Consider the following 24,756-nt stretch of genomic DNA (forward strand, 5'->3'; position numbering starts at 1 on the left):
CATAGTGAACAACTATATTTAGACAATAGCAAACTGAATATGTATGGTGAAGTGGGTGTATATATATAGCCATTATGTCAAGTGGTTAGGCAGCATCTGTGGAGACATGAAGAAGGGTTTTGGCCCGAAACGTTGCCTATTTCCTTCGCTCCATAGATGCTGCTGCACCCGCTGAGTTTCTCCAGCATTTTTGTCTACCTTCTGTGGAGACATAACTGGATCCACATATACTGCCTGACCTACTGAGCTAATTCTGCATTTATTTCAGATGTTCAGCATTTGCAGGTTTAGCTTTCAGCAAATGCTTTTTCTTATGAAGCGTCTTAATTTTAAAAATGGTTTTATAAATTATTAAAATGTTTAAACAGTGTCTTTCCCACATTGTGCAATTGTAAAATTCCAGAGTAACAGCTCGCGTTATGAACTGTTTCCCTCAAGGTGGACGTTGATAAGGCAGTGATAGCAGCCAGGGAAGCGTTCCGGATTGGATCCGTATGGCGTAGAATGGACGCTTCTGCAAGAGGAAGGCTTTTAAATAAACTTGCTGATTTGCTGGAAAGGGATCGTGTTGTACTAAGTGTAAGTTCAATGTTCCACTTTCACATTGGTACATATGAAGATTCCACCATTATTTTACTTCTACACCATTAGACTGATATCACATTTAACAAATTGTCTTGTGATTTAGAAATTATTTGCAACTGTGTGAATTAACTTTTCTTTTCCTACAGTTTCATAAAGTTACACTGATGCATTAGACAAACTGTTGCTGGTTAAAATCAGTGGTCGATAAGATTTGATCTTATGCGGTGGTCAGCGATTTGATGTGACTCCAATTAAGAACAAAGATAGACACAGAGTGCTGGAGTAACTTAGCGGGCCAGGCAGCATCTCTGGAGAAAAAGGATGGGTGACGTTTCGGCTTGGAACCCTTCTTCAGACTGAAGTCTGATAGAGTATGAAGAAGGGTCCCAACCCGAAAGGTCACCAATCCTTTTTCTCTAGAGATGCTACCTGACCCGCTGAGTTACTCCAGCACTTTGTGTCGATCTTTGGTATAAACCAGCATCTGCAGTTCTTTGTTTCTGTCGATTAAGACAGTTACAATATAATTGCCTGCATAATATCATTGCACATAAATATGAACATGATAATTATGAACATGTTATCCAACACGGCATATGCTTGAAGCAATTTTTTAGTACAGGTATCAGGTCAAATAACTGATCACTCCATAAGTTCAAATTATACACCATGTTTCTTTCTGAAATATTTGATTATGTTGGTGTTGCAAGGCAGAGAACTATCAAGAAGACTTTGATGGAAGAAGTGCATGAGAATGCTTGCTAAAGTCATCTCAAGTAGCTGAAGTTGACAGAGAATCCCCAATCCCATGTTATGCCATTACAGGTACCCTCCTGAAGAAGGATATCCTGAACTCTAACCTGAATACGTCTTCTCCAACTAGAACATTTTTAAGGCAGAGATAGATAGATTCTTGATTAGCACAGGGGTCAGAAGTTATGGGGAGAAGGCAGGAGAATGGGGTTAGGAGGGAGAGATAGATCATTCTTGATTGAATTCTACTCCGATCACTTCTGATCTTATGACCTTACCTTCTACCTGTACTGCTGCTCAGCTTTCTAAACCAAACCTCTTGATCCAAAGCTTCAACATATACCCTCAAACAGAGTACATGTTTCTCAACACAAAACCTCTCCTAAAACAGCCGGTCCCGAATGGCCACTCCATTAGTGCCTGCCTTCCTTTTATACGCCTCTGCCTGACACTAACAGCTGTTTTGTAAATCTCCCGCACTGCCCCTTCTCTTAGCTCCTCACTCACTGCTGAAGTTGACTTGACCTCGCACCAAAGGATGCTGTTTCCGTAGTAGAGTACTCCCTCACAATACGAATCTGTGTCTTATGGGTGCTAGCAAGTGTGCCACGTGCCGTAAGATACCCAGTGTCCCACCTACCATTGTATGCACAATATTGTTGGTTGATATACTTGAGTTTCTGGTCAACTGTGACCACCAGGATATTCCTATAAGCTCCAGAAAATGTATTCATTATCACAACATCACTATTGAAATGGCTTTGTCTGCTCTTGTGTCAATACTATATACCACCACTAACACACACACACACAAACATTTTCCAATTACAACCCCATGGGAGACTTGAGCTATTTGTCTGTAAATAATTAATGAGGGAGAATTCAAACATCAGCCACAGAGAGACTGATTGAAACTAGTTGCATTACCGTATTTTTTAATGTTACCATAATTAATGGGAATAATCAACTATTTCAATTTGGCAAGAGAAAGGATTAGGTCTTACTTTGTGATTACCATTCAATTAATGGTTAAAATTATACTGAATGGCTGACAACATGAAAAAAAGTTTTTACCTGCTTTGTAATTCTGAAAGTATGATTCATTTTAATTTTTCAGTTTTTCAGAAGATTTTACTGATCAATCTTGCAAAAATGTTCAAGCTGAACAAAGTGTACATCAACAAATTTAAAGTTTTGTTTCTTTGTTTCTAAGACAATTGAATCTATTGATGCTGGAAAGCTCTTCCTTCAGGCATACTTTGTTGACTTAGATGGTGCAATTAAAACATTACGTTACTATGCTGGATGGTCTGACAAAATCCAAGGACGCACCATTCCTGTTGGTAAGTATTTATGGCCAATAATTAACGTTCTGATCTGCCCTTGAAACAGACATTGTGGGAATTTTCTAATAATGTAAGAATGTTTGCAGAAGAATGTTTATTTTTGGCCAAATTATTTTAATCTCCCTTTCCAGAATCAGAAACACCTTATCTTGGTACATTACTCCCAGTACATTTTTTACTTATCTCCCTAATTGTTTTGTTAGAAAGTCAATTTATGTAAAATATTCAATTGTTTCCCTATATCTGACTTCAGAACAAGTAATATGTTTAACTCTTCAGTTCAGGACCAGGTAAAGATAGAAAAACCATAGGCAATTGTGGGAAAAACACAGGCAAATGAAACTGGCTTAGTTATAATACCTGGTCGATATGGACAGGTTTGACGAGGGGTCTATTTCTGTGCTGCACGACTCTATAACTCCTTGATTCTAATAAATGCTGGCATTACCAATTACATCCACATCCAACAAACTGGGGGGGGGGGGGGGGGGGGGGGGGGGGGGGGGGGGGGGTGGGGGGTACACCCATTAAATGCTATATTTAAGAGGGAGTGGTATATTTAAGAGGGAGTTAGATGTGGCCCTTGGGGCTAAAGGGATTAGGGGATATGGAGAGAAGGCAGGTACAGGATACTGAGTTGGATGATCCGCCATGATCATATTGAATGGCGGTGCAGGCTCGAAGGGCCGAATGGCCTACTCCTGCACCTATTTTCTATGTTTCTATAATTAGTTTACTAATATATTCCCAAAAACCTAACATTTATTCTCATTGTACATCATTATTTAGAGTTAATTTACACCCTAATCTGCTGTAAGCATTAACATCTTTGCATAACTTAGTGGAATAGACATTCTTTGTGACCATAAATAATAAATTGTAAAATTGAAAGACATCACCATAGAATAATTTTCTAGGGTTACTTCTTCTTGCGTATGGCGTGCACAGCCTAAAGTTGTAGGACAACTTGGTCTATTTGATCTTACTTGAATTTGTTTGATTGCATTCGTCGAAACAGGGCAGACCACGTAAAGGTTGCAATCTCCCACCCCACTAGGGTTACCATATATCCATACCAATGCATTTTACAGTAGAGATTACTAGCAATACCATTCTGCTCCCTGTTCAGAAATGCTTGTCAACAACAATTACTATGTCAGCTGAGAATATTTAGTGTAGTTGAAACAATAAATCAAAACTTGGAACTCCAAAAGATATCAGTCAATGGTATCCTATAGAAACATCAATTTTAAACTTGTTTTTAATTTTAGCCGACAAAAATATATGTAGGAGCAGTTAGTTCAAAAGGTTCCCATGCCAGAAATCAGTATTTAAGCCCAACGTACCTAGTGACATTATTCAACTTATTAGTCTTCATGGAATTTTTAATATATCTGCTATTTTAAACCTCCAGATTGCACACACTTCTTAGTTTATGTCCTCATTGCTGCATGATGCTCAAAAGTAAAGTGATGGATTAAATTCTGGCAATGATATGGTGCTACAGCCTATGAAAATCTTATTGTAACTACAGTCAAAGGTTGAGAAAAAGTTTTAATAGCTCCACAGGAAAGTTGATGAGTATCTGGATAAAGTTAAAACTTTAGTCATTTCATGGCTATGGTGGACCATGTTTGTACTAATCCAAAGTGTTTCTCAGAATGTAACAGCATCATTAAGGAAGGCTGCTGGCACAGCAAATTCCTGAATTAAATGTTTCTCTTCTATTTTCTGATCTCTTGATATGTTTTAAAATGATCTGCTTATAGTAAATTATGTCAAACGGAAGCATACCTAATTTAAACATCAGTTATCACATCCATGTCTTTCAATGTTTCAAATAACTTGGTCACTGACATGAAACCATTTCCAGTACCTATTACAGTCACAAATAAATCATCTCAGACAGATCAGCAGAGTCAATCTTTGAATGTGGCTTTTTTAACATTAACTTAAGCTTTATTGTTTATTTTTAAGGGCAAATTGCCAACCCGGGGTTTCAATTTAATAGTAAGATCATTTGAGCTAAAAAATACATGCAAATATCATGAATTAAAATTGCAGTAGAGATTTGCAGTAATCCTTTCTACCATGCAGATTCACGTGTTCTTCTGTGCTTTGAGGTATATACAATATTTCACAGACTAAAGGTAAATTGTCCGTGTTCTTCCATATTGTGAAAAGTTCACAAAGTTGCTAAAGATCTATCATAAAACAGAACATCCTACTTTCGTCAAAGCAAAGAAAAACTGCATATGCTGGAAATTTGAAATATAAATGGAAATTATTGAAAATACCCAGGCAGCTTCCAGGCCGAATGAAACCGTATCAGCTCTTCAGGTCATGAATTCTGATGGGGCTTTGGATCAGGATCTCTCTCTCCACAGATGCTGTCTGTCCTGCTGAATGTTTCCATTACTTTCTGTTTTTTCTTAATCACATATTCAGTTCAGTGTTGCTGAAAGCAATTACTCAGATGTTGAGATTTACATTACACTATGCAGTTTAAAAGGAATTTAGAGCTTAAATTCCAAAAGGAATGATTTCTTTTCAGAATGATCTAAATTCTAAACAACGTTGAAATTAATAATAATAATAATAATAATAATAATATATTTTAATGTCATTGCACATAAGTGCAACGAGATTTGGGTATGCAGCTTCCATCATAAGTTACATCATAACTTAATTAACTACTAAAATTTAGATTTTGATACCCCGAGAACATGGTTTGTAAAGGCATTAAACGTGTGTGTGGAGTATTGTGATTGGGTTAATAATATTATTAACATGGTAAGTGGATGCATTTTATTGTGCATGTAATTTTACAATATGATACTTGTCACAACCAATAATTTCCAAACCATATTACAAATGCAAAGATCAGTCAGTTACACATAAATATGTTTTCATGTACATTATTTAAATAAAATATGCAGGGACCGTGCAAATATTTGCTCATGTTATCTCATGAATTTGTCATTGAGTTAAATTAATCTTTTCTATTAGATGGTGATTATCTCACATTCACAAGGCATGAACCAATTGGCGTGTGTGGACAAATTATACCTGTGAGTAATAACTGTAATCTTTACTTTGTAATGATTTCCGTAAGGAGCTTGACGTTCGGTTGTTATGTGCGAAGTAACAAAATAATCATCAGTATGTAAACATGAGGACTAGTTAGTGGTCCTTTTTGGAAAATTGTTCTTTCATATTTGGGAGTCACCTACAGGTTTGTTTCAAATCAAACAGAAATGCCCCTTCAATGTCAAGATTCCCAACCCTTGACACCTCTTGGAAAAATCTTGTATCTCTCTATCTTAACAAAACCCTGAAACCTTATCTGTTTAATCTAGCCATTCACCACTTGTCTCTTCTTTGGTTTCATGTGTGATTATGTAAGAGTAAAGCAATGGAATATTTTCTACATTGCCAGAGCTACATACATATCAATTGTTATTGTTGAAGTTGAAGCCCTTTTTTCCTCCTGTTTATAGATTTATCATGCCCACTTGATAACCCCAATGATATACTTGCATCTACACGATCAGTTTTTTTTTAATGTGCTTGTCAACATGTAAATTAGATAGTACTTTGGCTTTGGGCTTGGTTTACTTGATTGAGCGCTTATCTGGTGTTATAGCACGTACTTTGTGTTTTAATTGTCATTTGTAATAACCCCAAATACACTGAATGTGGATAGTTTAATTACATATGTTCATAAGCAAAATGTTCTAGTACTTTTCATCTTTGGTTGTTTAGTTCATATTCACTGTAATCCAGTGTTACAGATTACAGGCGTGCAACCATTTTCCTTTTCATCAAATTACCCAGCTGTGCTCAGAATACAGCATTTTTCTATGACAAACTTCTGAACTTCACTGACAACTTCGAGTTCAACCATGTTGAAAATGAACTCCAGGGCATCTTGTTAAATTATTAAATTGAGAAAGATGTGAATAATGGAGTTATAAAATAATCCTTTTAGGTTGCCTTGTGTTGTAGCATATTAATCACATCCATTTTTATTAGGTTTTTTCCAATTAATTATTCCCAAGAAATCACCCAACAATGCTTTAAACTATAGGTGTCATATTTATCAAGCACAATGATCATTTATTGCTTTATAAAGTTCAGCCAAATGACCAGCCATTTAATTAGATTTTATTATTAACAGTTGGGCAGGCAACCAAATTAAATGACATGAGTTTGACTGAGGACTAAATATAAATAATGAATGCTTGCTACTTCAAAGATTTCAAAGAATTGTAGGTGCTTGTACATAATCAATTTCTGGTGAATATACTGGTTAATTTACATTGGTTGCACGGGGAGTTAATTTTAAGTCATTACTAACTTACTGATATGTATCACTGCCAAGAGCAAGGTTGGCTGGAAGCTCATTGGCATTTTAACAATGTTATATTTGCAGTTTTAATCACATTAGGATAAGAATTTTACTGTCTTCTGTGCGTCAATGTTGACATTAATTTTGTGGGCTTCCTTTGAACTCATACAGAGCAATATCTTCTCTTGCAATCTACTCGTTGATGCCACATTCACAACGGGAAGCTGGTATTGTAGGCAGTATGGGCCAGAGGATGTTGTTATAGCCTTTAATAGTAAGATTAAACGAGAACTTACCAGTTTGAAGTTTGATCTGTATTTTATGAGGAGTTACGATGAGGGATTACGTGAAGAAGCCCGCCCCAGGACGCATTGCGGCATAACTTCAAAGCAGCGGTGTGGAATCACAGACAGACACGTATTTGAAGTAACATAGTAAAGAATAAAGAGACATCAATTATCAGTTTGATCCATGTAATGAGGGTGGGAGCGGAGGGCACGTAATCCCTCATCGTAACTCCTCATAAAATACAGATCAAACTTCAAACTGGTAAGTTCTCGTTTAATCTTACTATTTTACTTCGGAGTCACGTGAGTGACTTCGTGAAGATTTCAAAGCTCTGTGATTTCAAACCGTGTAACAGTTTTATATCACTCGCTGCCGAAGCCTTTGAGGGAGGAAGCGTGTTATCATAATCAACCAATGATTCTGTTTATAGGAAAAACCAATGGTATTTTTACAATAACACTGAAGAATTTTAAATGCTCCCCTTGGCTAATTTGAACATTTGCAGATTGGAATCTTCCTGCAAATAAAAACAGGTTTTGTCAACAGTTTATAATAATTTATTTCTCTGAACGTTTTACCCCCACTATTCTGCTGTAGCCAGGATGTGGTTTACAGGCACGTCCATTCTTTTGCCGTTGACGTGGAAGCTTCTCCTGTGGGATGACAACTTTGTACATGTTAGTTTTATCCCAGGAGCTTTAACCTGCTTGAGCCATTTCAAAAAAGGCTTGTTACCTGACCACAAGGTTTTTTGTGACCAACCCACAAGGCTTTTCATCTCCCTCGCATAATTAGGTTGTGTCTATGTAAGGTAATAGGGTCTTGGCACATACCGTGTTTTCTGGCGGGTAGCCCGGTTTTATGACTGGATAAGGTGTTCCTGGTCTGGTTTGACCATTCCCTGAACAAATGATAGAGATCTGGTCTGAAGCTGTGAGCATGGTGTCCAGTTGAAAATAGGAGTAGTGACTGGACACTCTGTGCTGCTCCATGTGCCTTTAACATATGTTTTTAGTGCATAGAAGGTTCAGGTTTAGGGCTCTGGCTGGTGGGATCCCCTGAAGTGTGGTTAACCACTGTGACATCCCATATATAGGTGTACCTAGTCTAGGGTTTTAGAGTTTTAATACCCTTCAAATTTACCTCCAGCCAGTGACCCCATGGCCTGTTGTCCTGTAGCTGTTTTGAAAAAGAACAGGCAGGGTAATTCTAGCTGTGTTGATGGCACTGTAGCCGAATCCTTCATCATGATGAAGGTTCTCCAGGAATTCCAGTTCGTAGTACCTGTATCGGATGAGTAGGTTTTCCCCTTTATCCTTGCAGTACTTCTCTTGATGCTGGACAATTGTTGTAGTCCAGTGGATGTTCAAAAGGATGCTGACATGGTGTCGATTATTCAGTATAACAATCCCAGTCCCAGAGGCTTGCGCAGAATCTGCAGCTCAGGAGCTTATTTCTCATGGCACAGGTTGATTTGTGCCCGGCTCCGATTGTTAATAATTCTGGGTACTGGAAAACACCATCCAAGTTTCAACAGCCATGTCATGGCGTGAAGTGAAACAAGGGCTGCGTAAGTCCGTCAGGTACTATCAAATACCTGAAGCAGAATCCTTTTGTACTGTGCGTTGTTCTCGATTGGTGAGGCAGAAGGGAAAAAATACATAGAATTAATTTCACCAATGCAGCGTGAATGCATTTGTCTATCAATATTATAAATACATTCTTGAATGGCAACATGACCTATAGGTCAGAAAAGTTAATATATATAGCTGACGATCTTTCTGCTGGAACTATCTGTCCCAGAGAAATTTTTTAATGAGGATTCCACTGGCCCAGGGTCTGGTTTCCCCCCGCGACATACATAGGACATCCCCGAACACCTGGTGATATAGCATTGATGCAAATAATCAATATCAGTTTCACATTCCATTTTTATTGTCATTGTCAGTGTACAGTACAGCGACAATGAAATGTATTAATATCTGTTGCATCATATAGCTTAATAGTTTTGTTAACTTTATATGAAAAACATCTAATTGATGTAGTCCTTAATATTATGTGACCTGGTGTCTGTCACTGTATCTTGCTTACCGCCCAGGTAAGTTGTTGATAGTCAAATACATCTATGGATATACCATTGCCAAATTGGTTTGACCAACTTCTCATATGATACCGACTTTATGCTGCCATATGGTTAATATAGGCCACCTCCATAGTGTAGTCTATTTATACCCATACATGCAAGTGCTTTAAACTCATAAAATTCACCCGAACATTTTTTAGATAATTAATGCCCAGTATAAGTGGTAACCCCACCACTGTCTTTCTGATATTACTTCATGGTAACTTCATGAGATGCTCAATGACAACCTATATGTTGTTTTTGATACTAACATCTGAATGATGTAGACAGAAATGGTACCATTTTTTCCCAATTACTCTGTTATTTGTCGAGTAGTTGGTAGTTTGACCATTACTTTGTGCTTGTTTGTGCCAATTCAACTATGTTGTCTCTTGGCATCCTTATAGTTACGTGGACTGAATTAATATGAAAGCCAAGATAGTCCAAGAGCGCTCTATATGCTGGTAGGAACCAGACCCACCTACCTCCATGGTTATTGGCGGTTTTGTGTTTTCTGTTTTCTGAGTGCTTTTGTTCTGAGGATGTGCTGGCGACGTTGGGGGGGGGGGCGCATTTTCCAGGGGGTCCGCGGCGGGCCCTGATCTAAAAGATCTTTGGGGATAGTGCGGCCCCAAGCTTTCACCAGTCCCATATTCTAGACATAGACTGGTGGATGCTGTGAGGTGCTGCTGTTAGGGTATCGAAAGTCGTGGTTTGCTCGTCCCTTGGCCTGCCCTCATGATGCCGAAGGTTTTTGATACCTCTTGGATCTCCTTCAGCTTTTTGTTCAGATCTCTCCCAAATAGCAGTGAGTCTGCCTCCGCTGCTGGGCTTTGCTCAAGCCTGCATCTTTGAGATTGAGGGCAGGTGTTGTATTTCCCTTCAGAGATTATTTAGTTCGAAACTTTGGGCACCTTAATACCAGCACTTTCTGGTGGCATGTGTTGATCTCGTTATCTCCACAGAACAAGCATAGGCTGTGATAGCTGACATCAGGAGCCTTCGGATCCGCTGTAGCTTGAGTTTTTATGCCCGCATAAGGGCCCCCACAACTTCCAGATTTTGCTGTTTTAGGCTTATTCCCCTTAAGGCCTCATAGTTCTCTGGTGCTGTATATTCTTGCTGGCTGCCATTGTTTTGGCTCTGGCGGTGCTCCAGCCCGTGGGGTTGCTACGAAGCGGTCCACGACACCCAACAGCTGTTCCTGATCCTGCACCTCATGCATACTCCCGATTTTGTCCGCCTGCCCCATTTGCAGACCAGCCCTGCCCTGGTCACCAATGCTAGCCTCCTGCTCCAGCCCGTGGTATGAGGGTAGCAAAGGGCAGTGCCTGAACGACACTATGGAGGAGGTGCCTGTCCTGTCTCGCCGGGAGCGCTGCTGTTCCCGGTGGACCTTCTCCTCCAGGAGCTGCTAAGTGCAGCTCAGGCGGCTGTCTCTCTCTGCTTTGGTAGAGACATGTCCCCCTCCGACGAATCGGAGACGACCGGCCGTTTGGCTTCCTGGCCGCTTTCCCAGTCCGCCGTGTAGGCTCTGGCGAGACTGGCTTGGCTCGGTCTCAGGGATAGCGAAAACGCTCTGCGAGCGACGCTGCCGCCGGTTGCTGCCCCGCTGGTAGAGTTGGAGCGGGGCAGTTTCTCTTTGCGAGTTTTTTGCGTTGAGTTCCTGAAATCTGTAATAAAACACAACTGCAAACTCACCTTTCCAATGCCCAAGAGCCGCTCCTGCAGCTCAGGCGGCTGTCTCTCCCCCTCCTGGGTGGAGAGACGTCCCAGTCCGATGTCGGCTCCACCACCCGGTTTTACACAGATCCAGCCCGCTGCTCAGGTGCTAGCGGGCTGGCTCGGTCGCGGTGTCGGGTTTGCGGACCGCCCGCTAAGCGGTCCACCCCTGTTTGCTGCCCAACGACGTCCTTTCGTCCTGCGGGCAGGTGCAGCATTTCCCCCCCCCAAGCCCGCAGCTGATGCTGACGGGCTTGGTGCAGAGTCGGGAGCGGGCCGCTGATTAGCGGTCCTCGCTCTATCTGGCAATTCTAGCTGACTCTGCACTCGGGCTGCTGCTCACCTGCACTCGGGCTGCAGCGCACTCCACGCCAGCACTGCACAGTGGGTCCCCCTAACGGCTCCGCAAATGTCGGAAGCCTCCTCCCGCCCGCCTGCCTGCCTCACCTGGACAGTACTCGCGAGCGAGCGAGGACTGAGGGGACCCCAACGCAGTGCTAGCGCCGTCTCCTGCGCTCTTGATGTCGCCCCTGTGGAGAGTTTACCGGCACCGGCACAGCTCCCATTCATGGTCCGCCGGCGCTCTCTCTCCCTAGTAGCGTCTTTCCTCCCCTCCCTCGAACGGAAAACTCCTCCCGGAGTCCAAGGGGGCCGCTTGCACGCCCTGCGGGAAACAAGCAGACGCAAAGGGGCTGTAACAGTAAAGGTAAGTACTTACCTAAACTTAGATTTTTTTTTCTCGTTTCTTCGGGAGCCCTGACTCCCGGCTGCCGCTTTGCATGCCGAAACGTAATGCCGCAATGCGTCATGGGGCGGGCTTCTTCACGAAGTCACTCACGTGACTCCGAAGTAAAATATGTCCTACCATCCTTATTCCAAAGCTAGACCATGCAGGAACTTAGAAACAGAAACAGAAAAATAAAAAAGGAATAGGCAATTCGGCCCTTTGAGACTGCTCTGACATTCAATATAGTAATGGCTGAACCTCTTTTTCACAAGAGACTGCCACACCCTATATAACCTGACTGATTTCTTTGTTATCCCGATAACATGTTAATCCTGCTGGGACTGCAGCTATTTACAATATACATTAATGATTTAGATGAAGGGACTAAAAGTAACATTAACACATCTGCAGATGACCCAAAGTTGGCTGGCAGTATGAAGTGTGAGGAGGATGCTATGAGGATGCAGGGTGACTTGGACAGGTTGGGTGAGTGGGCAGATGCAGATGCAGTTTAATGTGGATAAATGGAAAGAGGAAGGCAGATTATTATCTAAATGGTGCCAAATTGGGAAAAGGGGAATTACAACGATATCTGGGGGTCTTTGTTCATCAGTCATTGAAAGTAAACATGCAGGTACAGCAGGCAGTGAAGAAAGCGAATAGCATGTTGACCTTCATAACAAGAGGAGTTGCGTGTAGGAACAAGGAGGTCCTTCTGCAGTTGTACAGGGCCCTCGTGAGATCACACCTGGAGTATTGTGTGCAGTTTTGGTATCCAAATTTCAGAAAGGACATTCTTGCTATTGAGGGAGTGCAGCGTAGGTTCACAAAGTTAATTCCCGGGATGGTGGGACTGTCATATGTTGATAGGATGGAACAGCTGGGCTTGTATACTGGAATTTAGAAGGATGAGAGGTGAACTTATTGAAACATATAAAATTATGAAGGGATTGGACACACTTGATGTAGGAAACATTTTCCCGATTTTGGGGGAATCCAGAACCAAGGGCCACAGTTTAAGAATTAAGGGCAGGCCATTTAGAACGGAGATGAGGAAAAACTTTTTCACCCAGAGATTTGTGAATCTGTGGAATTCTCTGCCTCAGAAGGCAGTGGAGGCCAATTCTCTGCCTGCATTCAAAAGAGAGTTAGATAGAGCTCTTAAAGATAGCGGAGTCAGGAGATATGGCGAGATGGCAGGAATGGGTACTGATTGTGGGTGATCAGCCATGATCATATTGAATGGCGGTGCTGGCTAGTAGGGCCGAATGGCCTCCTCCTGCACCAATTATTTATTGTCTATTGGAGGAGAAACATTTAGTATTCAGGGTGGTGAATCTATGGAATTCATATGTCACAGAAGGCTGTAGAGGCCAAGTCAATGGATACTTTTAAGGCAGAGATAGACAGATTCTTGATTAGTACGGGTGTCAGGAGTTATGGGGAGAAGGCAGGAGAATGGGGCTAGGAGGGAGAGATAGATCAGCCATGATTGAATGGTGGAGTTGACGATGGGCCGAATGGCTGAATTCTGCTCCTTTCACATCTAAATAAGAACCTCAAGGTCCTACATGGAGAGCAGACAGAAGCCCAGCATAAGTGGTGGAATGAGTACACCACCTGTCGCCACCTGCTCGAACAGTGGAAGTGTAATACGGGTCTACACTGGCCTCCTTATGCACCTCAGAACCCAGAAATCTAGGGTAAAAGCTACTCATTCTCTATCCCAAAGGACTGCATGAGAAGAAGATCACAACCATTTTGCAGTACCCCACCAGTCACTGCCTGTCACATCGAAAATCACCCATTTATTCCCATGCTCTGTTTTCCGTGTCAACAATATTAAGAAGCGTAGATGGGGTGGACAAATCGAATCTTTTTCCTAGGTTGAAAATGTGAAGGACTAGAGGGCGTACTTTTAATTGAGAAGGGCAAAGTTTAAAAGAGATGTGCAGGTGGAAGATTTTTACATAGAAAGTAATGTGTACCTGAAATGGGCTGCCAGGGGTGGTGGTGGAGGCAAATATGAGAATGGCGTTTAAGAAGCTTTAATAAAGGCACGTGGAAATACAGGAAATTGAGGAATATGAATCACGTGCAGACACAGGAAATTAATTTAATTACATCATTTTCGGCTTGGACAATGTGGACTGATGGGCCAATATGGACAGATGGGTTCCTGTGTGGTGCTGTTCTTTGTCCTATGTTCCCTTTCCCTGCTTTTTTAAAGGATATTGTAACTTTTGCCATAATCCGATCTGTGGTAGAATTTATAATGTAAAAACAATGCATCAAATCATTTATGACCACCACTTTCAGTACTGCAGATTATCAGGCCCTTGAGGATTATTTGCTTTTAGTCCCGTGAATTTCTCCAGCAGTACATTGTCACAAATACCAGTTTCCTTTCATTCCCCCTTTGAGACTCTTTCCTTAGCATTTCTGAACATTTACTAGTACAGGTATCATTGAAAGTGAACTTAACCAAAGTTTTTAGAAAATGGCTTTATCTTTTATTTTTTCCCTTTATCAATAAGCAAGTTCGGTATTCCGACTGTGCATGCCAGGTCAAAGGTCGCCATGCATAAACAGCCCCGGGATGCAGTGGACCATCATTTCTTCCATTTTAATACCTCACTTTTTCTTAAATGTTGGGATAGTTTCTGCCTCAACTATGGCAGCTTGTTCCATACACCCACCACCCTTTGTGTGAAAATGTTACCCTTCAGATGCCTGTTAAATCTTTTCCCCTTCACCTTAAACCTTTCACCAACAAATTTATTTGTTGATATTTGACTCTCTCAATATCAAAAATGTTTTACCCCATTATAATATATTATTCAAGTCTACAATTAAATAATTTTGTTCATAGTATTAGCATTCAACCTTGAATTAAAATTAATATTATTAATACAGTACATTTTTTTGTCACTTTAGTGGAACTTCCCACTTCTGATGTTTACTTGGAAGCTTGCTCCTGCCCTTTGCTGTGGCAACACAGTAGTTATCAAACCAGCCGAACAAACTCCACTGACTGCACTCTACATTGGAGCATTAATTAAAGAGGTACTTGGTTAAAATGTACTGATCTTCTGTAGAGATTCAATCATAACATTGCAAGGAGTGTGCTGTGGTAATGGGACAAGCTGTATATTAATAACAGTTCTATGAATGTTGACAGCAGCCAAAGGAAAATGGTACTGATCTTGGGTGAAAATATACAGGGGCAACTAGCAAATAGAAATGAAGCTCTTCCTGCAGATTTTGACAAATGTCAGCTAGGTTTTAGGACTCTTGAATGTACCAAAAAGATGAAGTTTTACGATATCAATCAGTAAGCTATTTGCCAAGATCAAAACAAGAAGCTGTAGTGGTGCCTGCTAGCGCACGCAGATATCGAACCCGGCGTTCGGAAACCGCGGTCACGTGACTCGGGAGGGGCTGTTGTTTTTGCGCAGTTTTTCCCTTGCGCGGGTTAGTTCAGCGCTGACCCCCGATGTGGCCAGACGTGTCTGATAAACCTGTATGCTGCAACTTGGGCTTTCGAATAAAGTCTTGTTGAAAACTTCAGTAGTCGTTTCTCAGACGGCTAAAAAGCTTTATGTTAAAACTGGAGATGCTGCCAGTCACTGCACACACACATTCTTTAGCCCTTTTGCTGAAATTTCAGGCAGATAGTTTTGTGACTCAGATTGCCACTGGGTTACAACTGGCACATATAATATTGACAGTTATGGTCAATTTGCCATATTCCTGCCTTATTACTCATATCAGCCCTGTTCAGAATCCAGATTGATTCTTAATTCAGGCATGATCTTATCTATGCTAGATTTCTAGGTTCTTGATTAATAAGAGGGTCAAAGGTTACGGGGTGAAGGCAGGAGAATGGGATTGAGTGGGAAAGATAGAATAGCTATGATTGAAGGGCAGAGCAGACTCAATGGGTCAAATGGCCTAATTCTGCTCTAATTCTGCTCTAATGAACTTATTTTTCAATCTTCTGCAACACTTGCAGTGTCAAGATTTGGATCATAATTCCTCAATTCATTCTTTCTATTATCCTCGCATTATGATTCTTTTAATCCTTTGGTTGCTGTTTTGGGATCAGCTATCACTTTGGTTTCAAATTGGTTTGATTGCAAATGGTTAAATTCAGCAGCGAGATTGTTATCCATAAGTCACAGCAGGTAAATTATTTACCAGAACTGCAGACATCGAACTGGAATTAGTTGATCGTTTTTCTTTCACTTCATACTAAAGGTCTAGGTCAAGTCAAGCTTGAGTTGTTATCCTCAGGCACCCAACCCAGTAATTGTCATTAAATGATGCAAAGCTTACTGGGTTACTGATTTTGGAAATTAACTGTTAATCTGAGGTATATATTTTTGAGAAGCAAAATTTCAAAGCTATTGTGTTGCATTATATCTGTAAAATTAAAATACTTAACATTGTTACCAAAATGTTCTGAGGTTTCTATTAACATGGATAAAAGAAACTTTCGATTTCTCATCGTCAACTCTACAAACAGACTTTGACATGGTTCCAATTCGTTAAAATACAGGGTGGTTCGTCATTTTCGCTTGTGAAAATTAAAAATTAACTTTCATGGGAAAAGTGCTTTGATTTTTTTTGAAGACAGGCTCAGACAAATGTCCAGGGCAACAGTGTTCTTTGTTTTTCTACTCTGTCTAAAAGTAACGTTGAATTTAAAACTCTACAGATCATTAATTGTATTTCAAATAGCCCCATGAATTGGCCCTTCTTGTTGAGAAATCTAGGTAAAGGACTGAGGCCTTGAGAGCAAACATAAACTGTTTTTACAAACTATGTAACTCAAGAGGTGCAGTACTCATGAGTTACACCAAGCCTGAATTTTAAAAGCCTATTGTGCATTGTTTAAAAATATTGCTTTGCATTTTGCAGTTTATAAAAACCACTCTGCATGATCCAAATAATTGTCCAGACTCACTCAACAATATAGGATCAGTCGGAAATCATCATACTGGCATTTTAAAGGATGTAATATTTTTTAACAACATTTATGACATGATCATATTTTAATATTGTAGAGGATTATGTTTCAAATCATGATTTCATGGGGAAAATTCAGAGTTTTGTTGCATAAAACATTCAGCTTCTTGTTCCTGTTGAATTTTACTCTGCATTATGCAAAAAATTGTAGCAATCTGCTTCTTGTAACCAGCACAAGCTGATTGTTTGCTCAATCTTGTTTCAGATTACAATCAAATCACAATGAGCATAGACAGGCCCTTCAAAGTTAAGTTTAAAGCCAGAACATTTCCTTCCCTCCTCAACAAGGCTAAAGAGCATTAGGTTGGCACACAAACTAATAAGTGGATTAAATGAGGCCCAAGCTTGAAAACATTTTTGGATTTCGTAACTATGACTGATTTCATAAAAATGGATGCACTCTGCTGACCAACTTCCCATTGTCCTTATGTTACTAATATTCAAAACAAACAAACTACACAACTATTAAACTAGATTTTAATGGTTCAATGGTATTATATTGTCAAATGTACCTAAGTACAGCAAAATCCCTTTTTTGCATCCTGTTCAGTAAAAATCGTACTATACTCAGGCACAATCATACTTAAGTACAGGAGTGGAGGAATAGGAGATTATACTGAGACAGTGCACAAGAGTTGCCATGTTTCCTGTGCCATCTTGTACCCTTCAAGTTCAATGTTTTTATACTGTAGTGTCTTAACTTGGCAATAAAGACACGTTGTCGTGTTGGAGTTACAGGGGTCGGCCTGGCCAGGTGATGGTGTCGATGTCTTCCACCACTGCTCCACCACTCCATACTGCTGCAGGCCGTGTCTGATCCGCACAAGTAGCCCAATAGAGCAGATCATGATTCAGTTGATCCCCAAGCTGCTGCAGGGCCTTCAGCGGCCCACTCCACCAACACAGCGATCTGGACATGTTGACCCATTGACAAGCTGCACCTTGCCTCATACGGCCACCAGTCAGCCTCCATGCCCCTTTTACATCTTGATGAGCAGAAGCAAATGTTTAACTTTAAGGGCAGCACAGTGGCACAGTGGTAAAGTTGCTGCCTTACAGCACCAGAGACCCAGGTTTCATCCTCACCATGGTGCTGTTTGTTACTGAGCTTGTATGCTCTCCCTGTGACTGTAGATTTTCTGTGAGTTTAAACTAAACAGTAGCATTTACGCAGTTTAGGGAGGCAAGTGGATATGCAGGGAATTGAGAGATATGGATCACATGTAGACAGAGCAGATTAGTCCAATCTGCCATCATGTTCGGCACAGACAATGGGGGCTGAAGGGCCCATTCCTGTGCTGTACAGATCTATGTTCTATTTGCATCTGGCAGATTCTAGAGAATGGTGCAATGAATAATATTGCAATAATAATAATACCACAAATATTTGTCAGATTTCAACAAACTGGAGTGGCAAGGAGGCGCAGCGGTAGAGTTGCTGCCTGAAAGTGTAGAGTCCCGGGTTCGATATTCACTCTGGTTTCCTCCCACATTCCCAGGGTGTACAGGTTTGTAGGTTAATTGGCTTTTGCAAATTGTCCCTAGTCTGTAAGGCGGAACTGGTGTACGGGGATCGTTGGTCTGCATGCATTCGGTGAGCCGAAGAGCCAGTTTCCAAGCTGTATCTCGAACTAAACTAAACAAATCAAGTGTCATTCTGAGTACCATTTACTGGGATTTAAATGAATAATCTCTTATGATGTGTTGAAAACTAAATTGATAAATACTGCTCCATGAATGTAATTTTCTGCAGTTTCATTTTTGTGAATGTATTCTTAATATTCTAGCAATGTTGGTAATCTAAGACAATTGGATAACAATTATTGAGTATATTACTACGCTTTATAAAACAAATTGCATAAATATCCATACCTAATTCATTGTAAATTCATATGACTATTAATTCACTGTGTAGGCAGGATTTCCTCCTGGGGTGGTGAATATTGTACCAGGATTAGGAAGAACTGCCGGAGCAGTTATAGCCAGCCATTTGGACATAGATAAAGTTGCCTTCACTGGTTCCACTGAGGTACATGGAATTAAGCATTTAAAACTATGCATCATCTCAAAGTGATTTAGATATCTGTTTTACATAATGTTGTTAATTATTGATCTTTCTAAATAAGAACCCATTGAATGCAGAGCATATGTAGAAACTTGTTATGCACAAATTAGCTGCACATTTTATCCATTAAATTGTGATGACTGTTTAAGTATAGCTTCATTGATGGTATAACATGGGGTATTTTGCAATTGTGAATCGATTATATAAATGAAAATCCTCCCTTTCATTGGAAGGGATGGGCTGTCATTACTAAATAATACATGTTCTCCCAAGGCAAAGTGCATAGCAGTTGACACCTAGAGCAGCAGATGCAATAGATGAGGCAGAGATTCACCTGCACCTCCTCCAACCTCATCCATGCATCCGCTGCTCTAGGTGTCAACTGCTCTACATCGGCGAGACCAAGCGCAGGCTTGGCGATCGCTTCGCCCAACACCTCCGCACAGTCCGCATTAACCAATCCTCTGGCTCAGCAATTCAACTCCCCCGCCCATTCCGTATCCCACCTTTCTGTCCTGGGCCTCCTCCATGGCCAGAGTGAGTCCCACCGCAAATTGGAGGAGCACCACCTCATAGTTCGCTTAGGTAGTTTACACCCCAGTGGTATGAACATTGACTTCTCCAATTTCAGGTAGTCATTGCTTTCTCCTTCCCCTCCCCTTCCCAGCTCTCCCACAGCCCACTGTCCCCGCCTCTTCCTTTCTTCTTCCCGCCCTCCCCCCCACCCTCACATCAGTCTGAAGAAAGGTCTCGACCCGATAGGTCACCTATTCCTTCGCTCCATAGATGCTGCCTCACCCGCCGAGTTTCTCCAGCATTTTTATCTACCTTCGATTTTTCCAGCATCTGCAGTTCTTTCTTAAACATTCCACAAGCAAGGATACAGTCCAATTCTCCTACTAGAGCATTGTATCTTTGGAACTATTATGCTGAGGCATTGTTCAATTCTGCAATCTGTATCATTTCCTTCACTCTCTCTTTTGCACTTGAGCTTGACCTGATTGTATTCATGGTTAGTCTTATCTGATTTGATCAGATAACAAAGCTTTTCACTGTCCCTCAGTATATGTGATAATAATAAATCTCCACCTAAACCTAAAGCATTGAGTTTAGCTAAACTGAAATCAATGCTAAGATCTTCTAGTTTGACTGGTACAAACATATTCTGCTTCTACATGAGCAAAGATAATTAGGAAGATTTTTTTAAAAGGCTATTGTCTACTTATGGCTAGGAGCTTTGCCAAAAATCTGACCCATACAAAAATAAATTTCATGGAAAATATTTTCTAATTGTTGCCACCTTTCCATTTGTGCCTATGAAATATCATTCAGTAAATGTCAATGTTATTAATTGTATATGACGCATTTTAGTGCATTGCATATGTAGTTATTTTATTTGGTCACATTCATGAGTATAATTGTCATTTCTACCCAGATTGGTAAAAGAATACAGCAGGCTGCAGGCAAGAGTAATCTAAAGAGAGTGACGCTGGAACTTGGAGCGAAGAATCCAAATATCATATTTGCCGATGCAGACTGTTAGTATTTAAAGTTATTTATTACCTAATATTTCATGCTTCTCAGATAACTTTCCTGTTTTTCTTATTGTGTTCACAAATTTAGGGGATATTAACAATATTGTATTATTCTCCATGCCTTTATTTGTTAATAAGACCTCAATATTGCTTTTGCACATTTTGATTAATGAATAGTAAATTATCTGAGACACGTATTCAAGTCTGGATGTCGAGTGGCTTGTACAATTACTTGAGTGGATAGTGTTTCCATGACTTTGGTACCTTTGTCTTTCCTGGTGATAGATGTTAGCAGTGGGGGGAAAAATGAGCAAAGCACTTACAATGTTACCACACCTCTCCTAGATAATACATAGTAGCTACAGTGTGCTAGAGTGGGCTATGGAAATCAATATCAGTGGCAAGAACACCAATCATTTGGAATGCTCTGGTCCTTGGTGGTGCTGTTCAAGGTGAAAGAGAGGATTGTGTAAACTTTGCTTTGTTACAATTGTTCATTACCTAGCATTATGGAATGTGGATGTCAGTCCAGGTGAATATTGTGCAATTTCTTCATGTTCTTACTTGGTGGAATGTGTTTTATTTGTCCTTGTGTTTTCTTGGACTTTTTTTTTCAAAGTATAATCACTGAGATTATAATTTTAATTTAGTTGTTTAGTTTGGAGATACAGCGAGGAAACAGGCCCTTTGGCTCACTAAGTCTGCACCGACCAGCAATCCCCACACATTAACACTTCCCTGTACACACAAGGGACAATTTACACATACACCAAGCCAATTAACCTACATACCTGTACGTCTTTGGAGTGTGGGAGGAAACCGAAGATCCCGGAGAAACCCCACGCGATCACGGGGAGAACGTGTAAGCGCCATACAGACAGCGCCCGTAGTCGGGATCGAATCCGGGTCTCCGGTGCTGCAAGCGCTGTAAGGCAGCAACTCTACTGCTGCGCCACTGTGGCCACCCGTTAATTAATTTTGCAATTAATATTGTTTCAAAATTAACATGCAATGGGATAGATTTGAATGGTCAGCATGCAGAATATTCAGCTTACACATTAACCACCTTTTCCTCTCTGAACAATTAGTAGTTGCATGTATAGTCAGACATCTTGTATGTATGTTGCATGTATTATATACTGGTAACCAAATACTAAATGCAAATTGGAGAAGCGGTATCTCATATTTTGCTTGGGCCTAGTGATATGAATATTGATTTCTCTAATTTCAAGTAACCCTGACATTCCCTCTCTCTCGATCTCTCCCCCACGCAAGTCGCACCAGCTTCTCATTTTCACCCAACAAACAGCTTGCAATGGCCTGTTTCCTTTCTCATCGTTACTTTTTTGCATATCTTTCATTCATTGTTCTTTATCTCTCTACATGATCGTCTATATGTCTCGTTTCCCTACCCTAACTAGTCTAAAGAAGGGTCTCCACCCGAAACGTCACCCATTCCTTCTCTCCAGTGATGCTGCCTGCCCGCTGAGTTCCAGCTTTTTGTCTCTTCAGTTTAATCCAGCATCTGCAGTTCCTTCCTACATTGCTGAATTTCACCTTTTTACCTGAAAGGGAAAGCCTACAATGTAGTGACATTATAATCAAATTGCAGCAACATTTGGCCGTATTACTACTACTACTATTTCTACTATGACATTTGGCGATAATTGTTGCTACATAGACAGACAGGGCTTAGGCAGAAATTACTGGGGAGTTAGTTACAGAATAATTAATTTTATTTTCTCACCATTTATAAACTTCAAGTGATAAACTAATTTAGGGCTCTGATGGACTGCAATGCAGAAGTTGTTCATTTAGAAGTCCATTTCTAATTTATTAACAGTGACCAAAATTCAATCGGTGATTCATTAACCAGGAAGCAACTGTTATATATTATTGGCTGAATCTTTTGTTCTCCGTTTTGCTGTCATTTTAGCTGTGAAGTATAATAATCACTGATGATACCAATATTTCACGTGGAGTAACATCGTTAAATCTTGTAATTCCAAATCTGCCATTGAAATAACACCATTAGGGAAGCTTATTGTGATAACCTCAGGCAACATAGTACAGCAATTAAAGTGCCACAATGTACCTTACATCTTGCTAAATTAACTATTTAAACTACTTTGCAATGAAAGATAACTAATGAAGTAACCATTATTTATCCCATGTTGCAATCATAGAGTAACACAGCACGTAAACAGGTCCTTTGGCACAAAATACTATGTCAACCAAGATGCCCATCTACACTAGTCCCACTAGCCCACATTTGGCCCTTATCGTCCAAACCTTTCCTATCCATGTACCTGTCCAATTGTATTTTAAATGTTATTGCACCTGCCTCAACCACTTTCTCTGGCAGCTCATTCCATGTACAGACCACCCTCTGGGTTAAAAAAGATGCCCCTCCAATCCCTTTCAAATCTTTCCCCTTTCACCTTAAAACTATGCCTTCTAATTTCTTATTCCCGTTCCCTGGGAAAAGGATAGTATGAATTCACCTTTATCCATGCCCCTCAGGATTATACACACTTAGTTTCCTATATTCCAGGGAATAAAGTCCTAGCCCTTCCAACCTGTCCATAGATGCAAAATGGAAAAATAGCACGTCAGATTCCAATTTGGCAATCCATGGAATGAACATGGAACATAGAACATAGAACAGTACAGAAACATGCCCTTCAGCCCATTATGGCCATGCTGAACATATGCCAATTAAACTTGTCTCCTATGCCTGCACATGATCTATATCCCTCCATTCCCTCCATATCCACGTATTCCCATCTAAAAGCCTCTTAAATGCCACTGTCGTATCTGTCTCCACCACTACCCCTGAAAGCACATTCCAGCCACACACCACTTCTGTGTAAAAAAACTTGCCCCACACATCTTCTTTGAACTTTGCCCCTCTCAACTTAAACCTTGACATTTCCACCCTGAAAGAAAGATCGTATTCATACTTCTCATAATGTTATATACTTCTATCAGATCTCCACACAGAACCTCCAGTTTTCCAGTAAAAACAATCCAGGTTTATCCGACCTCTCCTTATATACCTTCTATTCAGGCAGCATCTAGTATGCCTCTTCTGCACCCTCTCTGATGCCTCCACATCCTTTCCTTAATGGGGCAAGCAGAATTGCACACAAGAATCCAGAACTGCATACAATACTCCATTTTCAGGTTTTCCCCTCATACAACCTTTCTCTTTCTCTTGCGAACCAACCCAGTATGCACCTATTTCTCTCATCATTTCCCACCACCCCAGTCGCCCTGCTCCGTTCCCCTGCTTCATCTCGCTTCATCCTCTCATCTCCCATCCTCAAGTAGTATATTTCCTTTTTATCACATTTCTCCTCTCCCCCTTTTCCATATCCCTCCCTCTGGCATTATATTTCACTATTTCACTCCTTGTCTTTCCTTATCTGATACCCTTTTGTCTTCTTTTCATCTTTGGGCTTTGTTACTCACTCCACCATGTGTCAATCACCCCTAAACTGCATCCACCTATCACTTACTTAGCTTTGCTCCACCCGCACCTCTCTTTTCCACCTTTCTCCCTCCTTCTCCAATAATTCTCAAGAAGAGTCCCGATATTTTCTCCACAGATGCTGCCTCGGCCACCAAGTTCCTCCAGCAGTTTGACTGATGCTCAATATTACAGCATCTGCAGTTTCTTGTATTTCTCCCTATGTCCTGTGCGCTTGAGTCCTGGCAACATTCTCATACAATAAATCTTATTTGCATTCTGTCCCATAGCAGGGTAACCAAGACCGTACAAAAATACTCCAAGTGCTATCTCACCAACATGTAGGACAACTGTGACATAATGTTCCAACTTTTGTACTCAATGCCCTGACTGATGAAGACCCACATGTCAAACTCCTTCTTCACTATCTTGTCCACCTGTGATGCCACTTTCAGGGAACTATGTACTTGTACCCCAACATCCTTCTGCTCTACAACTTTCCCAGAGCCCTACTGTTCATTGTAAAAGTCCTAACCTGATTTCAGGTTCTAAAATCCAATACTCTGCACTTAACTGAATTGAATGCCCCGTTTGTCCAGCAGATCAAGGTCCTGCTGTACCTTTTGACAATCTTCTTCACTGTCGATGATACCTCCTGTTTTAGTGGCATCTGCAAACTTACTAACTATGCCGTGCATTCTCATACAAATTGTTTAAATGGATGAACTCGATGGATATTGTGGAACTCCAGCAGTCGCA

General features: G+C 40.7%; 1 protein-coding gene across 1 annotated transcript in view; it reads left to right on the forward strand.

The window, feature by feature from the left end:
- LOC129695778 (retinal dehydrogenase 2-like) overlaps window positions 1-24,756 on the forward strand; it is a 61,722-nt gene that overhangs the window by 24,487 nt on the left and 12,479 nt on the right. Inside the window, exons 3-8 of the mRNA XM_055633083.1 lie at window positions 439-579; window positions 2,552-2,681; window positions 5,694-5,755; window positions 14,832-14,960; window positions 18,841-18,954; window positions 20,426-20,528. Of these exons, the coding sequence (XP_055489058.1) occupies window positions 439-579; window positions 2,552-2,681; window positions 5,694-5,755; window positions 14,832-14,960; window positions 18,841-18,954; window positions 20,426-20,528 (679 nt within the window). The remainder of the gene's footprint in view (window positions 1-438; window positions 580-2,551; window positions 2,682-5,693; window positions 5,756-14,831; window positions 14,961-18,840; window positions 18,955-20,425; window positions 20,529-24,756) is intronic.

This window comes from Leucoraja erinacea, chromosome 3 (assembly GCF_028641065.1).
Source record: "Leucoraja erinacea ecotype New England chromosome 3, Leri_hhj_1, whole genome shotgun sequence".
NCBI classification, from domain to species: Eukaryota; Metazoa; Chordata; class Chondrichthyes; order Rajiformes; family Rajidae; genus Leucoraja; species Leucoraja erinaceus.